We start from the raw sequence: 27,070 nt of genomic DNA, 5'->3' as shown, positions 1-27,070 counted from the left end.
AACAAGAAGCCCAGTATAATCAAGAGCTTGGTGGTGGTGGTGATGATAATGATGATTTTATCTTTATATTTCTACTGATTGATTTGTTCATCCCACAAAACTTCAAGGCATTCCCATGTAAAGATCTGCCATAGTTTAAATAAACAGATGGGCTTCCTGGCTCTCTGCCATGGTCTCTAGGTCTTTTACCATGTTTTCCCATCACAGAACTCAACAGAGTACATTGGGTGTCAAGACAGTTACATGAAGTCTGGAAGGGAAGCAAGCTCTGTCAACATATATGGTGGTCATCATCAGATTGTCATTGTCTCTGAAGATAAGTAGCTCATGTCCTGTGACATGGCCAACTTGTTAGCTGGATCTCCATGACCTCCATTCTGGGGGCACTTTGGTGTTATCCATCTTCTCATATCAATAAGATCAGCAAAGGATTGCATAATATGCCAGCTGCATTTCCACATTCCAAATATATGCATTTGTAGCCATATTGGTTGGATGACTGAAATCATTCCTGCTAGTGAATGTTTCTCATGGTAAACACATTTTTCAAAATGTTTTTTTAATTGAATTTGTTGCATTTAAATTTATTTAAATTCCCATAAAATGTGACTTCAACCAATCTTCACCCCAACAGTTTTCTAGAGCTGATAATTTCCCTCTGCAATTGTGGTACAAGAAATCTCACAGTCTTCTATGGGGTACAGATGAGCCCTAAAGGGGTATTTCTCTGGGTTGCTTTCTTGATACTGTGCATCATGACCAAGTTTGTCTAGTATAAGCCTATTTTTGGAAGACAAAAGTTAGAGTTGACATGTTTAACATTCAGAATTGCTTGTAAAGGGAGATTCACAAGTGGGTGACAATATTTAAATTTTGAGCCTGCCACTCACTGTAGCTACAATTCTTTGAGCCATTTAGTTTCTCTGTGCCTCAGTTTCCCCAGTTGCAAAAGGGGTATCACCATAGCACTCTTCTGCAGGTGGAGGTATAAACAAATGAATGCGCTGAGCACACGATGAGTGCTCTGTGCAGCTGTGCTTTCTTGGTAAACCCATCACATTATTATCACACATAGGCTTGACTGCAAAGGGAACACAGGATATACAGTAGTCAGCCAAGTACACAAAGTCTAGCTTTTACAGATGATATTAAATATCATTTAATATTAAATCAATCAGAAGCTTACAGCTTGTGTGTTGGAACCAGACAATAAAGTACAGTTGTATGGGTTGAGGCTTAGGGCTATGAGGCAAGGTCGGCCAGAGGAGGGTTCTGAGGGGCAGTACCACTTCCATACTGAGACCAGAGGCTAAGAAGGGAGGCGAGCAAGCATGTACCACCCTACTAGCAGAGGAAACACTACTTCTGATCTCTCGATAACTGCTATGAGCCAGACTCTGTTTCAGTTATATCACTTATATTAGTTGTAGTAGTTACACTAATATACTCAACTATAAAGGGTGTGTGCTCATTTCACACTGGCTAACACTGAGATTCAGAGGATTTAGTCAAGTTCCTTGATGATACATTTCCTACTGCTCATGGAGCCTTCAGTTCAGCTGGATTCTGAGCCTGAGGCTCCTTTTAACTTAGTACCTTGTACTCAATGGCTGCCTTCCCACCAAGTTATCATCAGGACAAGAATCTCTTTAGACTGGATCCGTGTTGTTTAGACATATTGATTCCATGTATGGTCCATTTTTCTGCAAGTTAACTATCTGTGGCAAGATCTCCATAGTTGGGGTATCTTGCTCTGGAGACAGATGGACATTGGAAGGTTCCTTCTTAATTTGGTCAGACTGACAAACTCTGGTAAAGCTCTTAGAGCAACCAGTGTGTCAAAGATGTGTGAACCAGACTGGTAAGAAAGCAAGATACTGCCCCTGCCCAAGCCAAACCAGAGGGTTTTTGTGAGATACCAACACATGGATGCTAGGTGCTGCAGAAGAAATCTCCTCCTTCTGTAAGTGTTGCTAGCCTCTGGTGTGCTGCATGTTGAATGATAAAGTGGCCTTCTTCCTGATTTCTCTCATCCTTTTGCCTGCTTCCTCCAGCTGGGAGCCCTTCCTAGACTCCATGTGCTGCACCCTCCTGCTGAACCTGCCTGTCTCCTCAATCTTTCACTTTTAGTTACTGATGAGTGTGAGCACATTCACTTTTGATTGTTCAGTGGTACTCAAATTCTCCCCTGCTGATGGGACACCCCCACTGCCTCCCCAAACTTCTCATCAATCCCTTCTATACTACTCCATAATATCTTCACATGGTTTGGGGAAGAAGGAAGGTGACATATGTGCTTTATTTGCTGTCAGAGTTCTGGGCCTGCAGACTCTGCTTATGGAGAAGCTGAGCTCTGTGGGCCCGAGGGCACATGACACACACACACACACACACACACACACACACACACACACACACACACACACACGCACACACGGTGGGTTAGACTACATAAATTGTCTTGCATTCTAGAGGCTGGAAACTCAAATTTCCTTCTCATCTATATAGCTTCCTTCTTTCTGTGTCTTCTGTGGCCCCTTGACCTTGTGGATGTAAAGTCAGAAAGAGAGAAACCTCAGTGTTTCTTCCTATCATAAGGACACCTGTCTTAACGGATTAGGGCCCCTCAATTATGATCTCATTTAACCTTTAAATACTGGATAAATACCTTCTCTCTCTAAGTGTGTCCATGTGGTGAGGAGTCCATCTTCATCGTGGGAATTTGCTGGCTTTACAGTTCAACCCAACAATCCAAAATCCCAAAATTCCCATGCATTTCCAATTACAGTTGAAATAGTCTTGAAATAGTGATCTAAAATTGACATGGGGTAATGCAATGAAGGACCTGTCACCAGGATGTCCAGAAAATGCTAAAACTCATCTCTATTCCTACCACAAAACTTTCAATGAGCAGTCTTGGTTTACAGTACAAAGTACAGCAGAAGACCCCCAAAACCCAGCTTCAGGTCAATATCATCTATCAGGAAAAGACACCGAGGCACCAAGTATTTGGGAAGGCAAAGAAGCCATGCTTCACCCTCATCTCGGCCAACTGCAGTCCCATCCAGGATGGTCAGGATAGATTTAGATATGTGGCAAGATAGATGAGATATATAGATTTAAACACACAACTCCTACATTATTCAACAAAGCTGGAGAGCTCCAATACTTTCAGTTGGCATTGTTTATTTAAATTAAATGTGTTTCCTCTCCTATTAAAGAAAAAAAGACCTTTGGATATACTACCCTAGTAGTAGAAATATCTGCTCCTACATTTAAGGAACCTTTAGGCCGAAGAATCTTAGACAACTATTCTAAAAACCCTGTTCACTTGTCAGGATGAGCAGTTCCCAGGCAATGAGCAGTTTTCTGACTCAAGGGCAGGCACCCTTCTGGTAAAATGGGCTATCTGGGAAGTGACTTCTTATCCTGTCCCTTAATTCTTTCCTCTTTTCTTCTTCTTCCTCCTCTTCCTCCTCCTCCCCTCCTCCTCTTCTTCTTTGCTCACCCTCAGTTTACCTCTTATGACACCTTTCTGCCTGGGGCGTGGTAACCTGACCATGGCATCTTCCTTCAGCTTTCCTTTTGTTTCTTTGGGAAATGAAGGTTAATCCACATCTACAGGACATGGTTTTCTCAAGCTCCCCCTTACCCCCCTCCCCCCAGCTATGCATTGGTTTAAGATTTTATAAATGCTGAATGAATCGGTACACGGTATGTATTTAACCACTCAAAATCTTGCTCCCAACACTTTGGGAGGCTTAGCAATGCACATCGTTAGTGACAATATCACATGAGAAAAAGGAGTTGAAAACATCACCTACTGAGTTTACTCTTAGACGGTGTCTAATGAAATCATAAACTAATGTCCAGCTAGGAGAAGGACATAAATGAAAGCAAAGGAAAGTCTCTGTAAGTTATATACAGGTTGGGTCGTATTTGAAGCCAAATTAATGACTCATAGGAAAAACAGCAGAGTACTGATGAAGGGTATATGGCTTATTTTAAAATATTTCCTTTCTGCCAATGCACATGCTATGTTGATATGAAGGAATGTTTCTTTAAGAATATTTCTATGTTCCCTAAGCAGACTCACCCATTTCCTCGAGATAAACCTTAGTGCTCAGAGCCTGGCTCCTTTCTCACTGCTTTGCTGCATGCGTACTGGGAATTTTTCGTAGGAGCTGTTGAACAGATCTGACTCATGTTTCCCACTTTTCATCCATTTTGTTCCCTGTCCAGTGGATAACTGTTTTATTGGGCATTCTCTTAAAGTAGAGATTTGGAGTCAGAAAAAAAAAGAATGAGGGAGTGAGGAAGGAAGAAGGGGGAGGGTAGTGCAAGCCCCTCCCTTAGCAGCCCATCCATAATGGGGGCGGATTCCCCAGAGGCAGAGAGAGGATCGATGCAAACAGGCTCCTAATAGCTAGAAAGCATCCCATGCAGATCCCTAAAGACTGCGCCACCTGCCAAAACATCTGACTCCAAAAGCCACCCCAAAAGTGTTAGTCAGATAGAGAGAAAGGTGGCCAGAAGGAAGTTCAGGAGACAAAGTGTGCCTTTGGACCCCCAGAGTGTGTGACGGAACTAGGGGTCTTCTCCATTTTCCAGCTGGAGCTGGAGGTGTGTCTGATAAGCCTGGATCTGGAGGTGTGTCTGATGATAAGCCTGGATCTGGAGGTGTGTCTGATAAGCCTGGATCTGGAGGTGTGTCTGATAAGCCATGTGCTCATGGGCAGATGGTCATTACCCATGTAGAGGATTAGAGGGAGGTCTACTAGGAGACTGGGAGGAGGTGGGTAGAGTGGGCACCCACACTCGTAGGGCCTGCAGGAATGGCCATATTTCAAAGGGTACATCCACAGGCAGGGGCTCACACTTGCCACTTGGTTTCTGTATTCAGTACAGTTGAGCCAGATGATCTCAACGGTGGCCTCTTGTCAGTAAATGCCTCAGTCGTCTGGAGTGAAATGGTTTAGATTAGAGAGCAGGCAGGCTGACAGAGGTCCAGAGGAAGCTGAGGACTTGCCAGCACCGTTAGCATTTTTTTTTTCTTCTTTCTCTGGCAGCCCTAAAAGATGTTTGCTCAAAACAGAGTGAGATGAAAACTATTGGCAGTTGGTACTTCTTAAAAGAGGAGGGGAAAACATGAAAAGAAACATGTTTTATTTCTCTGGCAGACATACCAATTAAAATGATAGTGTGTTGTGACAGATTACTGAGTAATGGATGCCTAATTGAGCATTTTGCTATATGCTTCTGGGGAAGTGACTTGAGTGTGGCTGTGTCGACCACACCTTACACCAGAACAAACCTTTGCTAAACTGCATACAGTAGCACTCTGTCACAAGGAGCCCCCAGACTAAATAGAATATTGTTTTGTTTTGATTTTTTTTTTATTTAAATCTCTGAGAGTTAGACTGAAAGAACTAGCTTGGCAAAAAGATCCCAACATTGAAAATTCTCCTGGGGATTTCATGCTTCCCTCATTTGTAAGCAAAATCCATTTTCCATGAGATATTTTTAGCACATGTATCCCCTGCTGTCCTATTCGCTTTCAGTATACCATTAGGTCTTGAGGCCATTCCAGATGGGTCATGTGATTTCTAAGCATCCGTCTTTGGTTCCCTCCTAAGTGACTAGCCTTGCAGAAGTCAGGGGATACTAGACCCTCAACTACCAAAGACCTCAGTGTGCTTTTCTGAAGCCTTGGCTCTTACTGATAGGATGTTAAAATGTTTGCCCGCTGCCTCTGAGAGGTCAGCTTGGCAGAGTGCACTGGGTGACCTCAGATAGAGAGAGAGGTTTTCCGCCCTGCAAACTGCCTATGTAAATATAAAAATGTACTAGGCTGCAGAAATGCGTGTGTGGGAACAGAACAACCACACCATTGAGAAGAAATCACGCAGAACACTGGCGTCTCTCACATGGTCTGTTATCGCATGCATACTTTTGATAAACCATCTTGACATAGGGTGCTCTCCATTGCTGGTGCCAATTTCTCTTCTGGAATTTATGTGAAGTAAAACCCCGGATGACTTAATGAGACAACCAGAAAAACTTCCTTCCGAAATGTTTACATTTTTTAAACTATAGTTTGTTAGTCAATATACTTTGCTACTTTGCCTTGGGAGGAGAAAAGTCAGCATGAAGTCTGATTTTCAGTTGTTTCATTTGAAGAATGATTTATGGTGTGTGTGTGTGTGTGTGTGTGTGTGTGTGTGTGTGTGAGAGAGAGAGAGAGAGAGAGAGAGAGAGAGAGAGAGAGAGAGAGAGAGAGAGAGAGAGAAGAAAAGATGTATTTATCCAAAGCTCTGAAACAGGAATCCAAGACAGTCACTGTAAAAAACAAACAAACAAACAAAAAAAACCAGAAAATACGCTTTTGAAATGTATTGAGAAACCCTTTCTGGATGAAACGCGCTGATGTTGAGTGTGTTCAGTTTCTGTGGATCAAATCTTCCCCATCTCTGCATCCAAGCTATCTGGCCGTGATCAGATGATCACAGCTCAAGGAAGTGATTGGAGGGCGAGCTGGCTGCAGCTGCTGTGTAGGCTTGCTCCGGGGACAAGGAGCCACTGTTTTTCAAACATAGCATCAACATAGAAGTTATTCTGTAGGCTCCAGGATGCAGCGATGGGCTGCACTGCCAGCATTGTTCTGCTTCAAGCTTTTCGCTCTGTGGTGCAGAGGAGCTGTCCACACATTTGTAGAAGGCGCCAGGAGGAACCATCCCATGAAATCGTGCCTCTTGAAAGTGACGACGAAATGAGTAGACCCAGAACCCTCATAATGGTACTGTATTCCCGGCAAACAGACTCTCTGGATTGAACTGCTATTACGGAGATAGAAGCTACAATTTGGGAGGGTTCGGTGTTTGGCTTCAGATCAAGATATGTGTGACCTGAAGTTTGCTGCCTTGTTGTTGCTGTTTGGGAGGAAAATATCTCTCAGGAGCATTGCTGTTGTTAAGAGAGGTGGTTTTCTTTCTGTCATGTCAATGTGTGGTGTGTCTGTGAAATCTTTCACTTACTAGCATTTGTATGATGTTAACTCTGCAGCATGAAAAAAGAAAAAGAAAAAGAAATTTGACACTGAGTTTCAGTGGCTTCTGTTATAAATCTTAATTTGGAAGAGGAGCCCAGATTGTGGGTTTCTTTGGATATCACCTATAACAATCACATTTTGTAGATGCTGGTAGTTAGACCTCTAACTTCAAGAGAGCTGGGGTTGTTTTTCTTTCCTTTTCCTGACTCTGAAACGGAAATGCTTTTTCAGAACGCTTAGTTAACTTTGGCACAAAATCAGAGTAATTGAGAGTTTTGTGGAACGCATGATGTTTTCATTCAAAAGTTGTTTCTTGCTAATTGTAAAACTATATAATTTTTCAATTTGTGCTTTTATTGTATCAGGTAGTGTTGCTCCTCTGTGCCACTGTTTAAGCAGGGAGGATTAAGTACAGAGTCACTCCTTACTTTAAGATTTGGGGAAGAGATCTGCTTAGTCATTGAAATCCCCTGTCAGGATATAAACGGTATGCTGAACTTTCCAAAACTGGGGATGTATTAAAGTAAGAGTGCTTTCAACACAATTTTTTTCTCTTAGACTTTGGTTTTCAAGGATATAGTAAATAATGAATGAAAAATACCTGTTGCACTAACAGTTCTTAAATGAAAGTCATTTGGCCCTGGATATACCTCTGAGTGATAGGTGACCACAGTGTAACTTTCTACACGAACTCTTTTGACAAATCAAGATTTGAGTTTTCACAAAGCAATACCACTCTTGAATTAAGGGCTCTTCACAGAAGCATGAAGTCCAAACAATTTCACACTTGTTATCCCTATAAAACTTAAAAGGGTTTAAGATTACTCAAAGGTCAAAAAAGTCCTGTTTCCTAACTTTCATTAGTAGTAATATACTTAGAGATTATATACATACTTATGTGTATGTTACTAACACCAATGTTTCAAAATAAGTAAAATATTTTAAAGTATTCAGTAGCAATTTATTATTTTCTAAGTATTCTTTTGATTTATCTAGTTCTTTTACTAGCATTTAATGGTGTGATAAAGAATTCACCATGGATAGAGCTAACCCTTATCCATACATTTTCAATTTATATCATTTTGTCTCTTGTATGAAACCATTTTTTCCAACAAATAGTTTTTGGCGTGTGTGTGTGTGTGTGTGTGTGTGTGTGTGTGTGTGTGTGTGTGTGTGTGTGTCTGTGTGTGTGTTGGGGGTGGTAAAGGGTTGTTTTATCATTTTATCATTTTTTTTTGCTTCCGTGACTTTAAGACAAATGAAAAGTCCTAAATTCTGAAAATGAAAATAATTCACCCATGTTGTGATAACATACTATATATTTAAAAATCTAAAAGAAAGAATTTTGAATGTTTTTCACCACAAGTGAATGACAGGTGTTTGAGAAAAATAAATATGTTTACCCTGATCTGGACATTATGCAATGAATACGTAGATTGAAATATCATATGGCACCCCATAAATGTACAAAATTACCATGTCTCAGTAAGAAAGTTTAACATGTTTAACAAGAATTAACTGATGACAAATGAGAGGCCCAGCAGGTTGGATACCTGTTCTCATCCTAGAACTGCTAAATGTCAGCTCTGCAGGCCACAGGGACCACTGATTCTAAAAGCCATTGTGCTTCCCACCCTGGTTCCACCACAAAGAAAATAAGGAGGAAACCGACAAACTGAGTTCTTATGAGAAACTCTTGGACCACTTAGAGGAACACATGCTGGTACAAAGTCATTGTGGCCCTTGAAAATGTCCTCTAGGGCAACTCCAGAATTCCCACATGCAGCACAAGGAAGAGACACACCAGGAATCTCTGCCCTGGCTGCAAGGTGTGATGGCGATGGTATATTTCAGGAGGCTTTTTGTTCTGGATGTGTCACTGTAGGATTGTAACATCTAGTGGACAGATTTATTAATGAGAGCATTGGCCACCATCCAAGATGGTGCTTTGATAATTTTTGCTTGTTCCAACTTCATATGGAGGCTTCTATGCATGTAGATCCTTGACCTCTGGGCTCCAGTAATTTTATATGAGAAAGCCTAGTGGGGATGCTGGGAATCTGTGCTTTCAGCAAATTCTGGCTTATTTTAATAGAGCAGTGATTCTCAACCTTCCTAATGCTGTGACCCTTTCATCCAGTTCCTCATGGTGTGGTGACCCCCAACCATAAAATGGTTTTCATTGCTACTTCATAACTGTAAGTTTGCTACTGTTAGGAATGTTAATGTAAATATCTGATATTCAGGACATCTAATATGCAATCCTTGTGAGAGGGTCATTTGATCCCCCAAAGGGTCATGACCCACACATTGATAACCAGTGCAATAGAGGATCACCTGGGATGACACTATGAAGAGCGTGCCTCCGTTTTGAAAGATGGAAACCTAAGCTCTCTACCTGATGAATTTGAATTTCAACTCATGAATTTGAGAGTCTCTAGAAAAGAGTAGTAGGCTCTAGGGCTACAGAAGGCAAACTTAGGAGCTGTGGGAACACTAGTAGTCAGAAAAGCTATTGTAGTGACTCCAGCTGAAGTCCAGTATGGTTTCTTCTGGGTTAGTGAGAAGTCTTTGGATTCTAGATGCATTTCAATAGCAGAACAACTAGGCTTTGCAATGAGTTACTTACAAAGTGTGGAAAAAAGACAGCAGTCTGGGTTTGCTGTGCACATTTCTTTAAAGGGTTTATTTATGTTTTATCATATGTGTATGAATGCTTTGCCTACATGTATGCATCTGTATCACATGCATGCTTGGTACCCACAGAAGGCATCCAATCTCATGGAACTGGATTGTTGGTGATTGTGAACCACTTAGATGTAGCTCTTAGAAACTGAGCCCAGGTTCTCTGCAAGAGCAGTAAGTGTCCTTAGCTGCTGAGAGATTTTCCCATCCCTTGCTATTGAATTCTTGCCTGTACATTCAGAACCAAATTGTCCTTTAGTAGAAAAATGTGGGAACAGGAGTTCAGGAGCAAGATTCTAAGTCCGTTATGAAGGTGCTGAGTTATCAGTGCTTTATAGGTCTGTGCTGGCAACGTCAAGTAGGAAGCTAGATGTATGACTCCAGAGTTTTAAGGAAATTCATACAGAGGAGTAAAGCCAGGCCCAATGTAAATACCAATAAATGATTGATGAATGGGCAAATGCTCACTTTTCTAATGTCCTGTATTATTTATAATATGTAAGTCTATTTCACAGTTAAACATATATTACCTTCTAACCTGTCTTGGGCTGAATTTTTTTTTTTTTTGGTTTTTCAAGACAGAGTTTCTTTGTGTAGTTTTGGTGCCTGTCCTGGATCTCACTCTATAGACCAGGCTGGCCTCAAAATCACAGATATCTGCCTGGCTCTGCCTCCTGAGTGCTGGGATTAAAGGTGTGCACCACCACCGCCCAGCTGGGCTGAGCTTTTAATTGATACTTTTACTATTTATATATTTTTCTTGTATCGCTGATATATAGGAAATAGGCAGGGATTAAGTCTGGTTTTTTGCCTCATTGGTACCCAGAACAATGCCTTTTATCTTTTTATAGACTAGAATTGAATAAGGACCTGTGGACTGACATCTCTAAGCAGTTAACACCAAGATGAAAAGCTTGGTTAACTCCCAACTCTTAATTCAATCACATAGGAATGAATTAAGGAGGGAGATAAACACAAGGGTTGAATGTTGATGTCCTGCAGATGTGGTATCCCCACTCAGAACTTGAATACAGGTGTCTAGCCTGAAGAACTTCATTTGAGGTGCTCTGAGTCAGCAATCAGCTTGAGATTTTCATGACTGTAGTTTGGGTGTGTGGTCCAAACTGAAGAGATGTTCTAAACATGAAAATGAAGGATTTAGTCCCTTTGCCATTTATAAGGGATACATATATCCTGACAGCTGAGACTATTAAAATTCAGTGAAGATGAACTGAAAAAAATTACATTATTTCAAAATATGATGTATGTTCCTATGAGTGTGATGTATGTTTCTGTGGGTGTGATGTATGTTTCTGTGGGTATAGTGTATGTTCCTGTGGGTGTGATGTATATGTTCCTGTGGGTATGCTGCATGTACCTGTGGGTGTGATGTATATTCCTGTAGGTGTGATGTATGTTCATGTGGGTGTGATGTATATTCCTGTAGGTGTGATATATATTCCTGTGGGTGTGATATATGTTCCTGTGGGTGTGAAGACAGAAGTCAGCCTTGGCTTTTGTTCCTTGGGAACATTTTCGACCTCATTTTTTGAGACAGTCTGTCTCAATTGCCTGGAACTTGCTGATCATGCTAGGCTGGCTGACTGGCAAGCCCCAGTGACCTGCTTGCCTTTTTCCCTAGCCACTCCTGTGGTTTCAGGTGTACATATAGTTAGCATTTTTATGTGGGGTCTGGAGCTTAAACTTGGGTCTTTATGTTTGTACAACAACCCCTTCACCAACTCAGCCATCTCCCCAGCCACCCAAAATATTTATGAATTATTTTTCTTATTCCACTTATAGCATGTTCTGATAAAGTTTACCTAATTTAATTTATGTAGATCTGTTTTCTGGTTAATTCCTGTAATTTCATATGTCTTATCATCACTGCTAACCCCAGAGGTTTTCTTCATTTTTAAGTCTCCTTTTTTCCTCTCAAATAAAGAATGATTATCCACTGATACAAGAGGAGACTGTGGAACAAATGTCAGGTCGGCTTCTGTCTTCCTCTGGCTAGATCATGAATTCCCACATAACAGATTCAGAAGTCTCAACTAGAAAGTGAAGCATTTTCCAAATCCATGAACATTTTGAGATGATTCTGAAATGGTAGAAACCATAACATTTAAATTGTGGGATGACAAGGATATGGTTTATAGATAAAGCCATATGGCTTTATCATTAATATTGCTCAAACACCAGGAGATACAACAATAGTCTAAATGTATGGGTAAGTCTGGGAAACGAAATCACTGCCAGTCAACAATGTGCACTTAGATGATAAACATATCATATTGAGTGACTCTCAGTTACAATCGCTGCCCCACGACTTGCTCATAAGGTATCTTTTGATACTGAGAAGTTTTCGACATTCATTGCTTTTGTGAACTTGCATTTATGTCAAATTCTATCTTTAGCTCACAACCCATGAAATAAGGATGATTTTCACAGTTTTAAGATAGGATAAAATGAAGTGAAGAAACAAAATATAAGGAGGCAAAAGGAAGAAAGAGAAAATACCAGAGAAGATGCATGGTCCACCAAGTCTAAAATACTATACAATCCTAAAATACTATAGTGACTGAAAAGCTTGCTCTGACCCATATCTGGTAAATGACAAGGCCTTAGTCACTGGGGAATCTTTTTTCCTTAGTTTTGGCTTCTATAGTATATTGTATTATCTAGTTGATCCAAAGGAACTTGGATTTTCTTCTGGGCGCCTGCTGTTTACCTGAGGGTCTAGGAGTTAGTATGATTGAATAGACTTCTAGATTTAGAGTCGAAAGAACGAAGGTCAGAGTCTCAAATTATCTTATTTAATGAAAACCCACATGACCTGGACATCCTGGGTCATCTCTGTGTTTGACACAGTGGAAGGTGTCCACCTTGTCTGTTGGAGAACCAGAATATTTACCTTATAGAATCACATTGTACATTAATTTGTATTTGTGTTAGTTGCTTTTCTTGGCACTATGACAAAATACCTACAAAAGCAATTTAAGTAGAAAAGATTTCTTTTTGGCTTGTAGCTTGGGAAGACTTCAGTCCATCATAACAGAAAAGGTACCAAAGTGTTCATGGTGACATGAACATACGGCAGAGACTTCTCACACTGCAAGGACCTAGAGATAACATGAGCAAGAATGGAACTAGGGTGGGGCCATAATCTTTAAGGCCTGTCCCTCCTTACCTACTTCCTCCAGCAAAGTACCACATCTTAAGTACTCCTTAGCTTTTAAAACAGCACCACAGGTTGGGGAACCAGAGTGCAAAATGTGAGTTTATGGGGGACATTTCAGAGTCAACTGCTACAGTGGTATACAGAGGTGGAAAATTGTGAGTGTGCAGGCTAACTTAATCTACAAGAGATTTATAATCTTCTTCACAGTGTTAGTATGCTACCCACTGGGTAATTCCTGCAGCAAGACAAGGAGGCCATTTGCATTAGGAGTTAATGCATTTCTTCCTATCCATTCTCAGAGGATGCTACGGAATGTGGCTCAAAACCAGAGGCCAAGGAATGTGTTAGTACAGTTCTGCTTGAGTTACTCTTTGATTCTCCATATTTGAATCTCCTTCCAAGGTGTAAGCAAAACAATCCCTGCTTCTTGCTCAAGTACTTTAAACACCAGGATAAGATGAAGGAAGACAATAATTATTTATAAAAATAATAATTTCATCTCTCTGGGACTCATTTGTTTATATATATGCTCAGTGAACAAAACCAAGACCAAAGAGGAGTTTGATATGGGAACTACTTCAGAGGAAATAAAATAATCTCTTTATATCTCTCTACTAAATAACCTAATAAAACTTTTGCAGAGGGATTCTTCACATTCTTTGCCCAGTTGCATATTTGTTGAACGGCTCTGTGAAGAAAAGGCTTTTAAGGTCTCTGAATCCCAAGTTAATGTTCTGCTCTGCTTTAGTGAGAATGGATTTGAATATACTGACTTAAGACTCCCTCAGGAAGGGAATCCCATGTAAATAATGGAAAGTGAGTTTAAATGGTGTGCCAAAGATAGTATAAAAGGGAGCCTAAAAGCCCAGAGAATCGTTGGCAGTAATTTCTGCATGTGAACTCATTTTCAACTGAATCATGAAGCCATAGAAAAGAGACAAATGCTTTGAGTGCCTTCTCCCTGGGTAGAAGAATTAATTGAATATGCTTGGAGCTTAGTAATTAACAATACAAATCTTTCAGGAAAGGGCTTATAGGACTCAAATAACATATGGCATCCACTTGTCCAAATGATAGTACATTGTTATAGTTTTCTAAATTACATCAATTGAAAATGATAAGGAACAAAAAATGTTTTAAAATTAAAATCTATAATATGATAAATAACAGTAGAAAGTCATGGGTGGGTTGGAAGTCATGGGTATGGGTGGGTTGATAACCAGCTATGTAAATCAAAACCAATGCACAGATTCAACTGTATAGATTGATGTAGGTATAAATAGTGTGTGTGTGTGTGTGTGTGTGTGTGTGTGTGTGTGTGTGTGTATGTATAAAATATTCTACCTTAGTGATATAATGCTTTGGGAAAAGCCATGGTGTATAGGTTGTAAAAATTATATTACCAAATAGAAATATTTTGAAATATGTCTAGAGAAATAATGAATTTAATGAATTCAAATTATTGATAATAAAAAATTCCTTAATTTTTGAATTATAATTAAATACAATTTTTAAGTGTGACATGTTTGTTTTCAGTGTTTCTTTGTTGTGTGGAAGAGTGAGTTTTAGACCCATTCCCTCAATTCTAGGATTCGTTATGACCGAGACCCTAAACCCTGATCTTAGGAAATAATAGTGATATAATTGAGAAATTGAAAAAAGCAGTGATATAGTTGAAAGTCACATGTGTCTTTTGCAAGTCAAATATGAATGTAGCAATTTGTCTTGCTTCTTCAGTGAGGTTTTCCTAAAAAAGTCAATTTATTCTCTCAACTTTTATCTTCATGGAGCTGATTTGCTTAGCTAGGGACTACAGTCTAGGTTTGCTGAAATTCCTGCTGTAGTTTGGATCTGTGTTTTCCCCAGATGCCTAGTTGTTACAAATTGGCCATGAGTTTATGGTTCTATCTAGAGGTGGTGGGGCCTTTAAGAACTGAGGCCTAATGGAAGAAGGGAAAGTCAGTGAGACATGCCCTTGGAGGCAATGTTGGGAGCCCAGCCCATTCTGTCACTTTGTTTTGCTTCCTAGATGCCAGAAGGTAAACAGACCCTTCACTATGAACTCCCACCCTGCTGTACTGTGCTGCTACAGGTCCAAATGCTGTGAACTAATGAACCATGAACTTAAGTGTCAACAATGGAATCAAAATGAGCCTTCCTTCCTAAGTTGATTATCTCAGGTTATTTTGTCACAGCAACAGAAAGCTAACTCCATTTTCTAAAATCTTTTTTTTTATAGTTTTTTTGTGTTTTTATTTTCAAGACAAAGTTTATCTGTGTAACAGTCTTAGCTGAGATTAAAGGCGTGTGCCACCACCGCCCGGCTTATATTTCATTTTAAAGGATGCATTCACTCTGCAGGTGTTGAATGCGTCACTGACTGTCTAAACATCAGGAATCCAGCACAGAACTAGACTGAGCAGGAGACTGAGAGACAATATCACTTGGCATTCATCAGGCACAGGTGACAATGATCTGGCTGCTCTAACCTCATACAGTATACAGTTTGGAGGCTGACACAGAGCTCAAATGGATGTAAGATCACAATCCTGGTTGGTACTTCAGCAAGAGCTGCAGTATTACCTTAGTGATCTAATCTTTGTGCATCCAGCCACATCCAGGGAAGGAGTTCAGAAACCCAGAGAATGACAAAGATAAAATGCTAAGTAGACAAAGAACATTCTCCATTACAAGAGGACATAAGAAAAGTGCCACGTGTTGTTCCTAATTTTCATAGTACTTCCTGAGTTAAGGATCAGAGGTTGTGGTCTGAATCTTTTACCAAACCGCCTGCCGATTGTAGGAACCCTGGATCAATTATTTCTACCGTAGCTGCCTTGTCTGTAAAATGAGACTAGTGAATATACCCATCCGTATTAGTTTCCTATTGCTACTGTGATAAAATACCACAAAGTAGTTTTAAACAGCACATGTATTGTCTTTCAGTTAAAACAACACCCATTTATTATCTCATATTTCTGGGGGAGAAACCTGACACAAATCTCACCAGGCTGGAAATTGGCAGGGCTGCCCTTCACCCTGAAGGTTCTAGGAAAGAACTGGGTTTTGAATCTTTTCTAGCTTCGAGAGGCCGTCCACATCCATCGGCATGTGTGGTACTTTGAATGGGAGCAGCTCCCATAGTCTCATAGAATTGAATGAATCCTTGGTCCCCAGTTGGTGGAGCTGTTTGGGAAGGATTAGGAGGTATGACTTTGTTGGAGGAGGTGTGTCACTGGGGGTGGGCTTTGAGATTTCAAAAGTGCACACCATTCTCAGGTGGCTCTCCCCTTGCCTGTGTGTGTGTGTGTGTGTGTGTGTGTGTGTGTGTTGCTTTGTAGTTGTTGTCTCAACATGTAAACTCTCAGCTTTCAAAGCCAGTAGTGAATCATTTTCATATGACTCTGTCCACTGACTCTCAGCCTTCCCCCAGGACCCTGTAATTACCCGGGTAATTCGGGCTTTCCTCATCTGTAAATCAGTAACCTTATCTCCTCTTACAGTCCTAACTCCTTCCTGTCATGTAAGTGATACGTTGCTGACTTCCTGAGATTAGAATGTACACATTGTTAAGACACTATATTCTGTCTGCCATACTATCTCAGAAGGTTATTTCAAAAACCCAGTAGATAAATACAAGCAACACATCTATAATAAATCCTGGTGATTAGGAAGAGCACAGTAAATTTTAGTTACTTTATTGCTTTTTATTGTCTTGATAAAATGCATTCACAAATTTCATTTACTTTAGAGTTATTTTAGTAAAAGGAATTGGATTGCTAAAAAGAAACTTAATTTGTGCTTCATGGAATATGAAAAGATGGGAAGGCAAACTTGGGTTTTTTTAACACAGCACTTTAATATTTATCTAATAGAATATTCACATGAATAGATTATTTAGAGAACATACAAAGGTATTTGAATTTCTCTTTTGTGTCATCCACTACTTGCTTGTTCTTTTGAAATTTGTTTCTTCATGTATTTTTAAATCATTTATTAAAGAAGTAGTTCTTTTCAGTTTTCAAATTACACAAAATTTAGAAATAATAAGAACCAAAGATGCAACTGTAAGAACTGTTTAAAACTGGAGGATGGGGAGGTGGAACAAAAGGTAAAGTGCCCGGTGCACAAACATGATGAGCTGGGCTTGACTCTCCAGCATCCTTATACAGTGCTGGGCATGATGGTGAACATTTATAACCCCAGTGTTAGTAGATCTCAGGGGCTTGCGGGTCAACCAGCCTAATCAAAACAGCGAGCTCTGAGTTCACTAAGACATCCTCTTTCAAAAGATAAAGTGGAAAGTGATAGAGGAACACTCCCAATGCCAACTTCTGGTTGCCACACACACACACAGAAACAGACAGATACAGAGAGAGACAGAGTCAGAGACAGACAGACACACACACACACACACACACACACACACACACACACACAGACACACACACACACACATACTGAGAGAGAGACAGAGACAGACAGACAGACAGACACACGCATGCACACACACACACACACACACACACACACACACACACACACACACATACACACACACTGGCCAGCCCACCTGTGCGTGTATGTGTCCATGCACACACACAAAAAAAAACTCAGTGTGCATTTATACTCATAAGCACATTTCAATATGAATTCTAAGTTATCATCACAAGCATTTGCTTGATCTATAGAATTCATAAAATTTACAATTAAAACAGTAAAGTCTCACATATTGTTTTTGAAAATTAAACATTTTCTAATAATTGATAGATTATCAATTGTTCATGTTAAATTTAATTGAAGTAAAATTGAAAGAATTTCACATATTGATTAATCACTTCTTGAGCACTCCTTGGCCACAGATGGCTCTTGCTGTTGTATTAGGCAGTGTAGGCACAGCAGATAGTGACCTTGTCCAAAGTCATACATCTCAGAAGGATTTGAACTACTTTTGAGCTCGGGCCAGTGCTTGCAACCACACTGCTGTACTACCCAACCCTGCATGTGATCTACAGTGAAGCCTGGCTTACCAATGGTCACTCTCTTGTCTACTCATGCGTGGTCATTTCTTTGACTAAAGCAAAAACTAGACACAACAACAACAATCGGCCATTTCATATCTTTGAAATGAATTATGTAGCAGGCATTAAAGAGAACAGGTCAACTGTTAATCTGAGTGTTTAAGGTGAATTAAAAATGTATCATTCTTCTCTTGTCCCTAGAATATATTGGATAATTGGCATCATTATTGAGTTGGCAAGTGGGCTATAACAAAATAGATAGAAATAAAGTGATACTCAGGCTAGTGGTAGAGGCAGAAAGCATCCTGTGCAGCCATTGATTAGCAAGTACCTGCCACTTACCATGTTGCTGGCAGCCAAGCCAGCCCTACACTTTCTTTCCAGCTACAGTGTATCTTACTCAATCCTCTCTTTTCACTGAAATCCTTCTCTCCTACAGCCTGTCCGTATCCACTATTTTTACATTTCTATCTCCTACTCACTTCTAAGCTGGCCATATCCATTGTCTGCTCTTGCATTCCGAATCTCTATTGTCTCAGGCCTGGATTTCTTGTTGCTGTATTGGACAGTGTAGGCACAACAAATAGTGATCCTGTCCAAAGCCATGCCTCTCTGGGGGATTTCATTGACTTTTGAACTCAGAGCAGTTCTTGCAGCAACACTGATATACTACAGAACTCTGTGTAAGCTATGCCTTGCATACCAATAAACACAAAAGTGTGCCATTCTTTATCACGGTGCCTGCAAGATGCCTGAGGCTCCTCTTTAAGTTCACAAAAACTTCCAATGAAACTTGTATATAATAACAAAATGTTAAGAATTTAAGATAATAGATTCCAGTTGCCTTGCTAGAAAGGGAAGATCAAGGATGAGGAGATGAATTGGTATGGCAATGGTTTTTATAACAACTGGTGCCAGAATAAGTATATTTGATCAGTTCTGGAAACCAAGAGAGTCATGTTCTCATTAATGTATGTGTCCCTGCCCTTTAGCTCAGAGGCAGAGGGCTATAGTTTCAGAGTCTGTAAATAGTTTCAAGTTGAACAACGTAAATGCAAGCTGAAGAGTGCCATAGTAATAATAATTTCAGTAGCGAGGAAAAATTAGCCAATTTCTGATCATCTTAAGAATAAATCCACTGTAGGGGAATGAAAGTCAATTCTGCCTTTCTGTACACAAGGGACTCCTGCTCCAAGTGAGTCTGTTGACTATTTCTCAAGGACTAAATAAAAGGAAATGCATTCAAGTTAATCTATAGAGTTAAACAGTGAAAAGAACAGGGGCATCTAAGTTCCAGAAGACAACTGTGGGGACCCATGAGGACCATGACAGAGATGATGAAGGGCTTAGAAGGTAAAATACTTTTTTGTCATTCCTCACATTAACTGCTTACAGATCTCTTCTTGGAGAACAGGCATGTATCTCTGTGGCCTTATAGAACTCTGAACCTCAAAGTTGTGTGACAGAAACCAGATGGTCTAATGACACGGCCAACTTGTTTGCTGTTTATGAAATGTGAGACTCTAGGGTAAGTCTCTGAGTTCTCTGAACCTCTGTGTCCTGAATTGAGGCATAAAAATGACTTTTCATAGTGCTAGTGCTGATAGAGATGTCCAGAGTGAAAAGACTCCCTCAACACTGTCTAGGTTGCCCCAGGGACTGTACTTCATTATGCTCACAAAATGTGAATATCCACTGCCCTCCAGCACTATAGAAATTAAGATAATGACCTCTAGAGGTAGCAGCAATCTAGGTGTTGTTTGGGGGTGGTTCTAGGGAGGCATTTTAGCATAACTAGTTAGAATGTTGAGTTAGAGACTCAATAAGTAAACAAGTTATCTCAAAAATAATTCAGTGAAAATGGCAATTGCCTTAGTTAGGGTTTCCATTGCTGTGACAAAACACTATGACCAAAAAGCAAATTGGGGAGGAAAGATTTTGTTTGGCTTACACTCCCATATCACTGTTCATCACCAAAGGAAGTCAGGACAGCAACTCAAGTGGGGAAGGAACCTGGAGGCAGGAGCTGATGCAGAGGCCATGGAGGGGTGCTGCTTATCAACTTGCTCCCCATGGCTTGCTCAGCCTGCTTTGTTATAGAACCCAGCATCACCAGCCCAGGGATGGCACCACCCACAATGGGCTGCTCCTCCCCTGCATTAATCACTAGTTAAGAAAATGCCTTACAGCTGAATCTTATGGAGACATTTTCTCAATTAAGGGTCCCTCCTTTCAGATAACTGGTTTGTGTGTGAAGTTGACATAAGAACAGCCAGCACACCAGTGAACCAAATGATGGTCTCCAACTGGAAACAAATGTGAGAAATGAGGCAAAGGTGGAGCTTGGGGACAAGGAGACTCACTGAGCAGGGAGGCGGCACACTTACATGTGACACCATAGGGTCGGTCTGGGTCTGCAGTTATTCAATGATTCTGTCCCAAGGCTCGCCTTCAAAGAAATGTGCGCTAGTTTCACTCTAAAGCAGTGTGGCATTTCCATTCATACTGTTCTCCCTCTTTTTTCTCCTTTAATGTATCAGTTTTTTCATGGTGACGGCTTGCTGCCTTTAGTTCCATTGTTGCGTGTGTCATTGGAGATTGTTGAGTTTTGAGTTGAGATTGTATGAATCCCTTTCTTTCATTTGGTTCAGAAAGCTAAGTGAGAAATGTCAGATCTGTACATAACAGCTGACTGCTGTTATAGGAGTTGGAGATGGTTGTTTTGAACTGTGTGCATATGAACCAATAGATATTTTGGAGTAATGATTTGGGGGAAAAAAAGGGGGGGGAAATAAAATGTCATCATCAAATGCCTCATTTTGCACCATTAAGACAAAGACAAATTACAAGACATAACACATGTGGCCATGTATGGAGTAAAGATCCACTGTAATGTTTCATTCATTGTCCTGGTGATACTATTAGGTGGAGTCATATGTACACAGAAAGAGTCATCTGTTATTTGACTTAGCCAGTTCCAGTGCCTGCCCTGACGTGATTTGTTTTGTGTTGAGATTAATATTTTTTGTGTGGCTTTACAATTCAAAGGCTTAAACTACTTAGATTTCCTAGAGATTATTTTCTTATTCTTTTTTTTTTCAGGGCTGAGGACCGAACCCAGGGCCTTATGCTTGCTAGGCGAGTGCTCTACCACTGAGCTAAATCCCCAACCCCTAGTTTCTTATTCTTATGCTCTCTTTAAAACATTGCATGTGACTTATTTTGATCCGTAAAAATGCTAAACGAATTGTTTTCAGTACCTTTCTCCTTGACATTTTTTTCACCTGCTTGATTTCTGAGCAAATGCTGCCTTGTGTGCACAAAATCATGGCCCTAATTCATATTGTTTTATTTTGTCAGTAGTTGGGTGACTCTCCACACTTCAAAATCTTAGATTCACATTCTCTATTTAGAATTCAGCTGTGATTTCACTGAGACATGTTCCTAAAATACATAGTAAGTATCAGAAAACAGAAGTTGCAAAAGCATAGGAAAATCAGATAGCATAAAGTCTCGTGTTTCCCCCTTTTCATTGCTTATTAAGTTATGAGAGCAGGGGGTTTCAGAGATGGCTCAGCAGTTAACAGAAATGGCTTGTCTTCCAGAGGATCAGAAGCATACAATTCCCAGCACACAAATGGTAGCTCACACCCATCTGTAACTCCAGTTCCGGGGGATCTGACACCTTCTTTTGGCCAGGCTTATACAGAAATATGTACAGACAAAGCACTTAAATGCAAAAAATAAATAAATAAATTACAAAAAGGAAAACCACTGAAAAAGATATGATGGGTCTCTGACTCTTGTCTCTGCTCTTGGGACTCTTTTCTTCTGTTGTATTATTATTTCCAACTTCAATATAACAGTTTTTGCTTCATCTTATTATGTTTTATTTTGTTGGGTTTGTTTAGGCTCTTAGAAGCCTATTCTTTTCTTTTTTTTATTTAATTTTTTTATTTTTTATTTTGCAATACAATTCAGTTCTACATATCAGCCACGGATTCCCTTGTTCTCCCCCCTCCCGCCCCCCTCACCTTCCCCCCAGCCCACCCCCCATTCCCACCTCCTCCAGGGCAAAGATCAACCTGGTAGACTCAGTCCAGGTAGGTCCAGTCCCCTCCTCCCAGGCCGAGCCAAGCGATCCTGCATAGGCCCCAGGTTTCAAACAGCCAACTCATGCAATGAGCACAGGACCTGGTCCCACTGCCTGGATGCCTCCCAAACAGATCAAGCCAGTCAACTGTCTCACCCATTCAGAGGGCCTGATCCAGTTGGTGACCCCTCAGCCATTGGTTCATAGTTCATGTGTTTCCATTTGTTTGGCTATTTGTCCCTGTGCTTTATCCAGCCTTCTTTTCTAATGATAGACAGAAAGGGAGTGGACCCAGAGGAGAGAGGAGGTGGGAGTAACTATGAGGAGTAGAGGGGAAGCCATAATCAATGTGTATTATGTGAGCAAAGACTCTATTTTCAATAAAAGAAAAAAATGGGGAAAAGGATGATTCCTAGAAAATAGAAGTGAAACATAAAACAGACCTCCCAGTTTTATTTCCATTTCTCATTTTTGGCATGTTTATTTATTTATTTTTAATTAAAACACAATTATAATATTTCCCTCTTCCCTTTTCTCCGTCCAACCCCCTTAATATTGCTCAAATCCATGATTTTTTTCTGTGATTATTGTTGTGACATATATGTGCGTAAGTATATAAATGCAGTCTTCTGAATCTATCTAGTGTTGCTTGTATGTATATGATTTCATGATCGACCTCTTTGTATTAGGCGTCTGTCCCTAAGGAAGATTCATTCTCCCTCTTTCCATAGTCATTAGTTGCCTATACTTCTTTGTCTAGGGGTGGGACCCTGTTGCACTTTCCCACTCCACATTAGCATGTCTACTGGTGTTGGCACTGTCGGGGTCTTGGGCAGGCAGCCATATTGTTATGGTATCATTTCTTCCTTTTTTTTTTCATTTTTGTTTGGTTGTTTTTTTGCCTTAAGAATTACACTCAAGAATTTATAGTTCCGTTAAACACGCAGTCTTAGATCAATTAGCAGTCAATAAGGAAAGTGGCATTTATTTAATGTATTTGGAGAAGCATGTTGTCAAGTAAGATTACATCTTTTAATGAGTAATAGACTAAGGGGGCCATGACTCCAAGGAGGTACCATCCATCTATATGTTTAAGTTGCTTTCATAGTATATATCAGAGAAATATGAGGCCTTCAGAAATAGGTTTGACAACAGTTTGGAGGGAAGAAGAGCTCAGACGGTAGATGACGATGCCCAGGCTAAGCATTGGGAAATGTTGGTCAAATATCTGAAGGCGTCTGACTGTCTGTTGTCCCCACTGCATTGTAGTGGGGTGATGTTAATCAATTAGTTCAATTCTGCCATAGATAGTAAGTAATTGCACTCACTGGACGCCACAGTGGTCTATTAATAATGCATCCTAATTTCTAAAAGTAGCATGTCTCTTGGCCCTTAGAAAAGCTGGCTTCTGTTCTTTGTTTTTGTATATAAAACTCATGGTTGAAGTAGAGTTTATGTGCATCTCATAAGTGACCTTACGAGAAGAAAAATGCATAATTATGAATAGTATTTCTGACATTTTCTACATAAGATTAGCACAATTCAAGTTTCTTTTTTAAGAATGCTAAAAAAAAACCCTTTATGACATAGTGTTTTAGTCTATGATAAACCTGTAATATCAATGTTTGACTCAACCCTCAACATCATAAACAGTCTGCATGTGAATACCTTTCTGACCTCCTCATTACTAAATTGCACAGCTTTACATTGCCCCAGAAGTAAACGGGGTTCCTGGCCGCTACACAACTTCAACACTAGCTTTCCTGACACAAAGGAGAGATCATCGTGGTCAGACAGTGAATGCAAGAGAACCTCGTCACCAGACCTGTTACGAGTCAAAACAGTCTCTTGATGTTTAAATGTCAGTAACAAACTCACACATCTGCAAATGTGGGGAGAAGCACACAGCTGTGGGACAGAGCTGAGTGACAGGCTGCCTGATTGTCATTCTCATATGTAGTCGTATTAGAGTTTCACTGTCACTGAGTGATCCAAGCTCAAGGAAACAGTTAACCTCCTGAAAGACACTACAATTCCTTTGGCTGGTGTCTGCGGAAAATTATTTTTGATGTGTAAATATAAGGCTAAGGATTAGATTTTAATTTCCAAAAACGTGCTCCGGCTTCTAATGCAAAAGGATTTCTGCGACTGTAAGTGAATAAATAACAAGTCAAACCATTAAACCATCAAAGGGGAATGTCATACGTTACAGCTGACAATTTCAACTCATCAGCAAAAGGCCAACAAAGAGTCATAGTATAGCACCAAAAGCATCAGATACTCTCAGAAATCTGTTTAAAAATGAGAAGAAACCTCAGCTGCTTCTTCAGAGCACAGTAGAGAGAGTAGACTCAGATGACCAACATTTGTGACTAAACTGAGCCATTAATGATTTTCCTTGCTGACAGCAGTGCTTACTCCGTACTTACTAAACAACCATGAAAATCTGCCCATGCTTCATCCCATGAAAGCAGAGATTTCAGAGACCCAACAAACCCAAAGCCACTTACCTCAACAGATACTGCCTTTTGCCTAGTTCAAAAAAAAATCACTTTATGTATTTATTTAAAGATATATTTCTCTAACTGACGTACACAAGTATCTTGGTCATATTACCATGGAAAGTGACTCTAGGAGAGATGGGTACCTTAGCTGGTTCTCAGAAAGGAACAAGTCAGTACTAAAAAGGTGCTCTGATCTTACCCTAAAGTCTATCTCCCAGCCACCATGTTGATAACAAGAGTCCCTTTGCTTCAGGATCCTTAAAACGTGTATCCCATGTCTTTACTAAACTCCTGCAATCAAGGTGCTCCTGTCCCCTTCTTTTACAAAGATATTTAAAATTCTATATAACTCAGTTATTTGCTCTGTTTCAGCTGCAAACCCAGTTTTCTAAACTGTGTGACATAGAACAAATGTTCTAAAGATGGGCATATTGGCGCCTAGAACACCAGCCCTCAGAAACTTGAGTCAGGAAGATTGTTGTGAGTTTATGGCCAGCCTGGGCAATGTAGAGAGTACAGCAGGAATATTATAATGGTGAAATGTGCAAAAAAAATAAGTGTGGGAAACATCACATACTGCATACTCCCAGGAATTTTGTTCGTGTGTTGGAAATGCACAACTCTGGGGAACTCTGCCCCAAGGAGGCCTGTTTAGTTATGCTCAGGCTCAAGTTTCCCTCGTTGACTTTGTGAATCTCCTCAATCTTAAGACATTAGGGAACTCTAGAAACAGTAAGAAAACACAAAGATTCTGACAAGATGGGATGCTGCTTACAGCTTCTGAACTGGGAATGGCATACTGAAGCTCTTCTTTCTAAAAGAAAATTGCTACAATGAGAGGGGTGGTTAAAACAAAAAAAAATATTACATCATTAAGATTTCATGAAGGTTATGCAAAGGAGAGGAGGAAACTTAATGCGAGTATCAAGTCCCCAGCTTTATCTTCTAGGTTGGAGGTAATGACATGCACACGGCAAACCCACATAAAAGAAGATTTGGATGATAATGTTATCAACATTTGAAAGAAAATACTAAGGCATCTTTTTGTGGTTGACTTTTTACTGTTTTGTAATGCAAATTTCACACCATAGCAACTTCTACAACTATCTCCTTTATGCTCAGTGTGGGTAAAGAACTTTGTCTTTCTGATTATCCTAAATACTTAGTATAGTATCTGTGCTCATTCATGGAGTAAGCAAATGATTGCAAACAGTTAATACTGCTTGCAAAAAAAAAAAAACCTACTTTATCTAATGTAAGAGTAATAATGAACCAGGAAGTATGGGTAGGCCCTCAGATTGCAGCTAAAGTTCAGGGGCAGGTCCCCGGAAGCCCAAAGAGGAATAGAACCCCAGAAACAGTGATGAAAAAAGTGTGCAGGAAACATTGCTTTGCCATAAGTTATGTCTGTGTATTTTTGTTTTCATGTCATTTCTGTTGGGCCGTAAACTTATAGAAGTGACAGTCCGGTGGGATAAGTGGGGACTGAGATGTTACCTGTGGGAAAAATCAATGCCCAGTGGTCACAGTGGGAGGCAGAGAGTGACTCTCCCCACTGCCTTAACCCCATTGTGTCCTGTAGACTTGAGGCTCTGCAGTAAGCTTTAGTAGTGATTGGCTACCACAAGTTGATCCAAACGGCAGAGTCAGGTAGCACTGAGCATCAAGCACCTTTCCAAAGTCCCGGTTTGTCCGTGTCGGCTTCAATTCTTCAGCCTCATTCAAGTTGAATGTAAGAATAGTGTGTGTGTGTGTGTGTGTGTGTGTGTGTGTGTGTGTGTGTGTGTGTGTGTGTTTCAAGAACCCTATATATTCAGATTTCACCAAGATAATATGAGAAACTTAATTGAGTGCGAAAATAGGGTTAATATCCTTTTCAATGTTGTGTTTACAAACCTTATCAAAGGCCATGTCGTGTCAGAAGATACACCTGCTTATTTCTGAATGAGCTCTAGGGGACAAAGGGAACATCTTTGAGGCCACACCACAGGGATGGAATATGTACAGCAAGGGCTTCTGATTGGAAATTGTCTTTGTTTTCCAATTATGAAACTAAACCTGAGAATAAATTAAGGCTTTTATTTTTCTGGGCATTAATTTACTTGAAAACAGATGACACAAGCTGTATTACTTAAAAACACAAAAATGTAGACTATCAAGGATGAAAAGGGCTTTAGGACAAAGACATCCATGGAGACTACTCTTTTGCCCAAGGTTGCCCAGTACAGAAGTGAATAGACTGGACCCATGCCTACCTTCCAGTGTAACTCACTGGTTCACTTTGTCCATGCCCCCACCCCCCCAAAAAAAAAGAAAGAAAAGAAAAGAAAGACAAAGAACAAAAGAAGTAGCTATCAAAGGCAGTCTCCACTCCATAGCTCTGGCTGCTGAAACACATGCGTGAACACAAATTCAAACCTGGTTTCTGGATATACACTCCTCAATGGCTATTAAATCAAGAGGGATACCAACTTAAAATCGGGCCAATGAGCTGTTGATGCAATCTAGGTACGTGATCTCCTTCCCAATCTATAACAC

The 27,070-nt window shown here is 40.2% G+C and overlaps 1 protein-coding gene across 9 annotated transcripts in view; it reads left to right on the top strand.

The window, feature by feature from the left end:
• Positions 1-27,070, top strand: part of Dock10 (dedicator of cytokinesis 10) — a 250,555-nt gene that overhangs the window by 43,752 nt on the left and 179,733 nt on the right. For 3 of the 9 annotated variants that reach the window (XM_052750005.1, XM_052750006.1, XM_052750004.1), the window contains exon 1: positions 6,612-6,796. The exons of the other annotated variants lie outside the window; for them this stretch is intronic. In XM_052750005.1, the coding sequence (XP_052605965.1) occupies positions 6,638-6,796 (159 nt within the window). In that variant the 5' untranslated portion in view covers positions 6,612-6,637. Of the gene's footprint in view, positions 1-6,611; positions 6,797-27,070 lie in introns of those variants that run through there. 9 annotated transcript variants of the gene reach the window in all.

This window comes from Peromyscus californicus, unplaced genomic scaffold (genome assembly GCF_007827085.1).
Source record: "Peromyscus californicus insignis strain IS unplaced genomic scaffold, ASM782708v3 Scaffold_21__1_contigs__length_65335640, whole genome shotgun sequence".
NCBI classification, from domain to species: Eukaryota; Metazoa; Chordata; class Mammalia; order Rodentia; family Cricetidae; genus Peromyscus; species Peromyscus californicus.
Note: the sequence above shows the minus strand (reverse complement) of the source record. Positions and strands in the feature narration are given on the sequence as shown.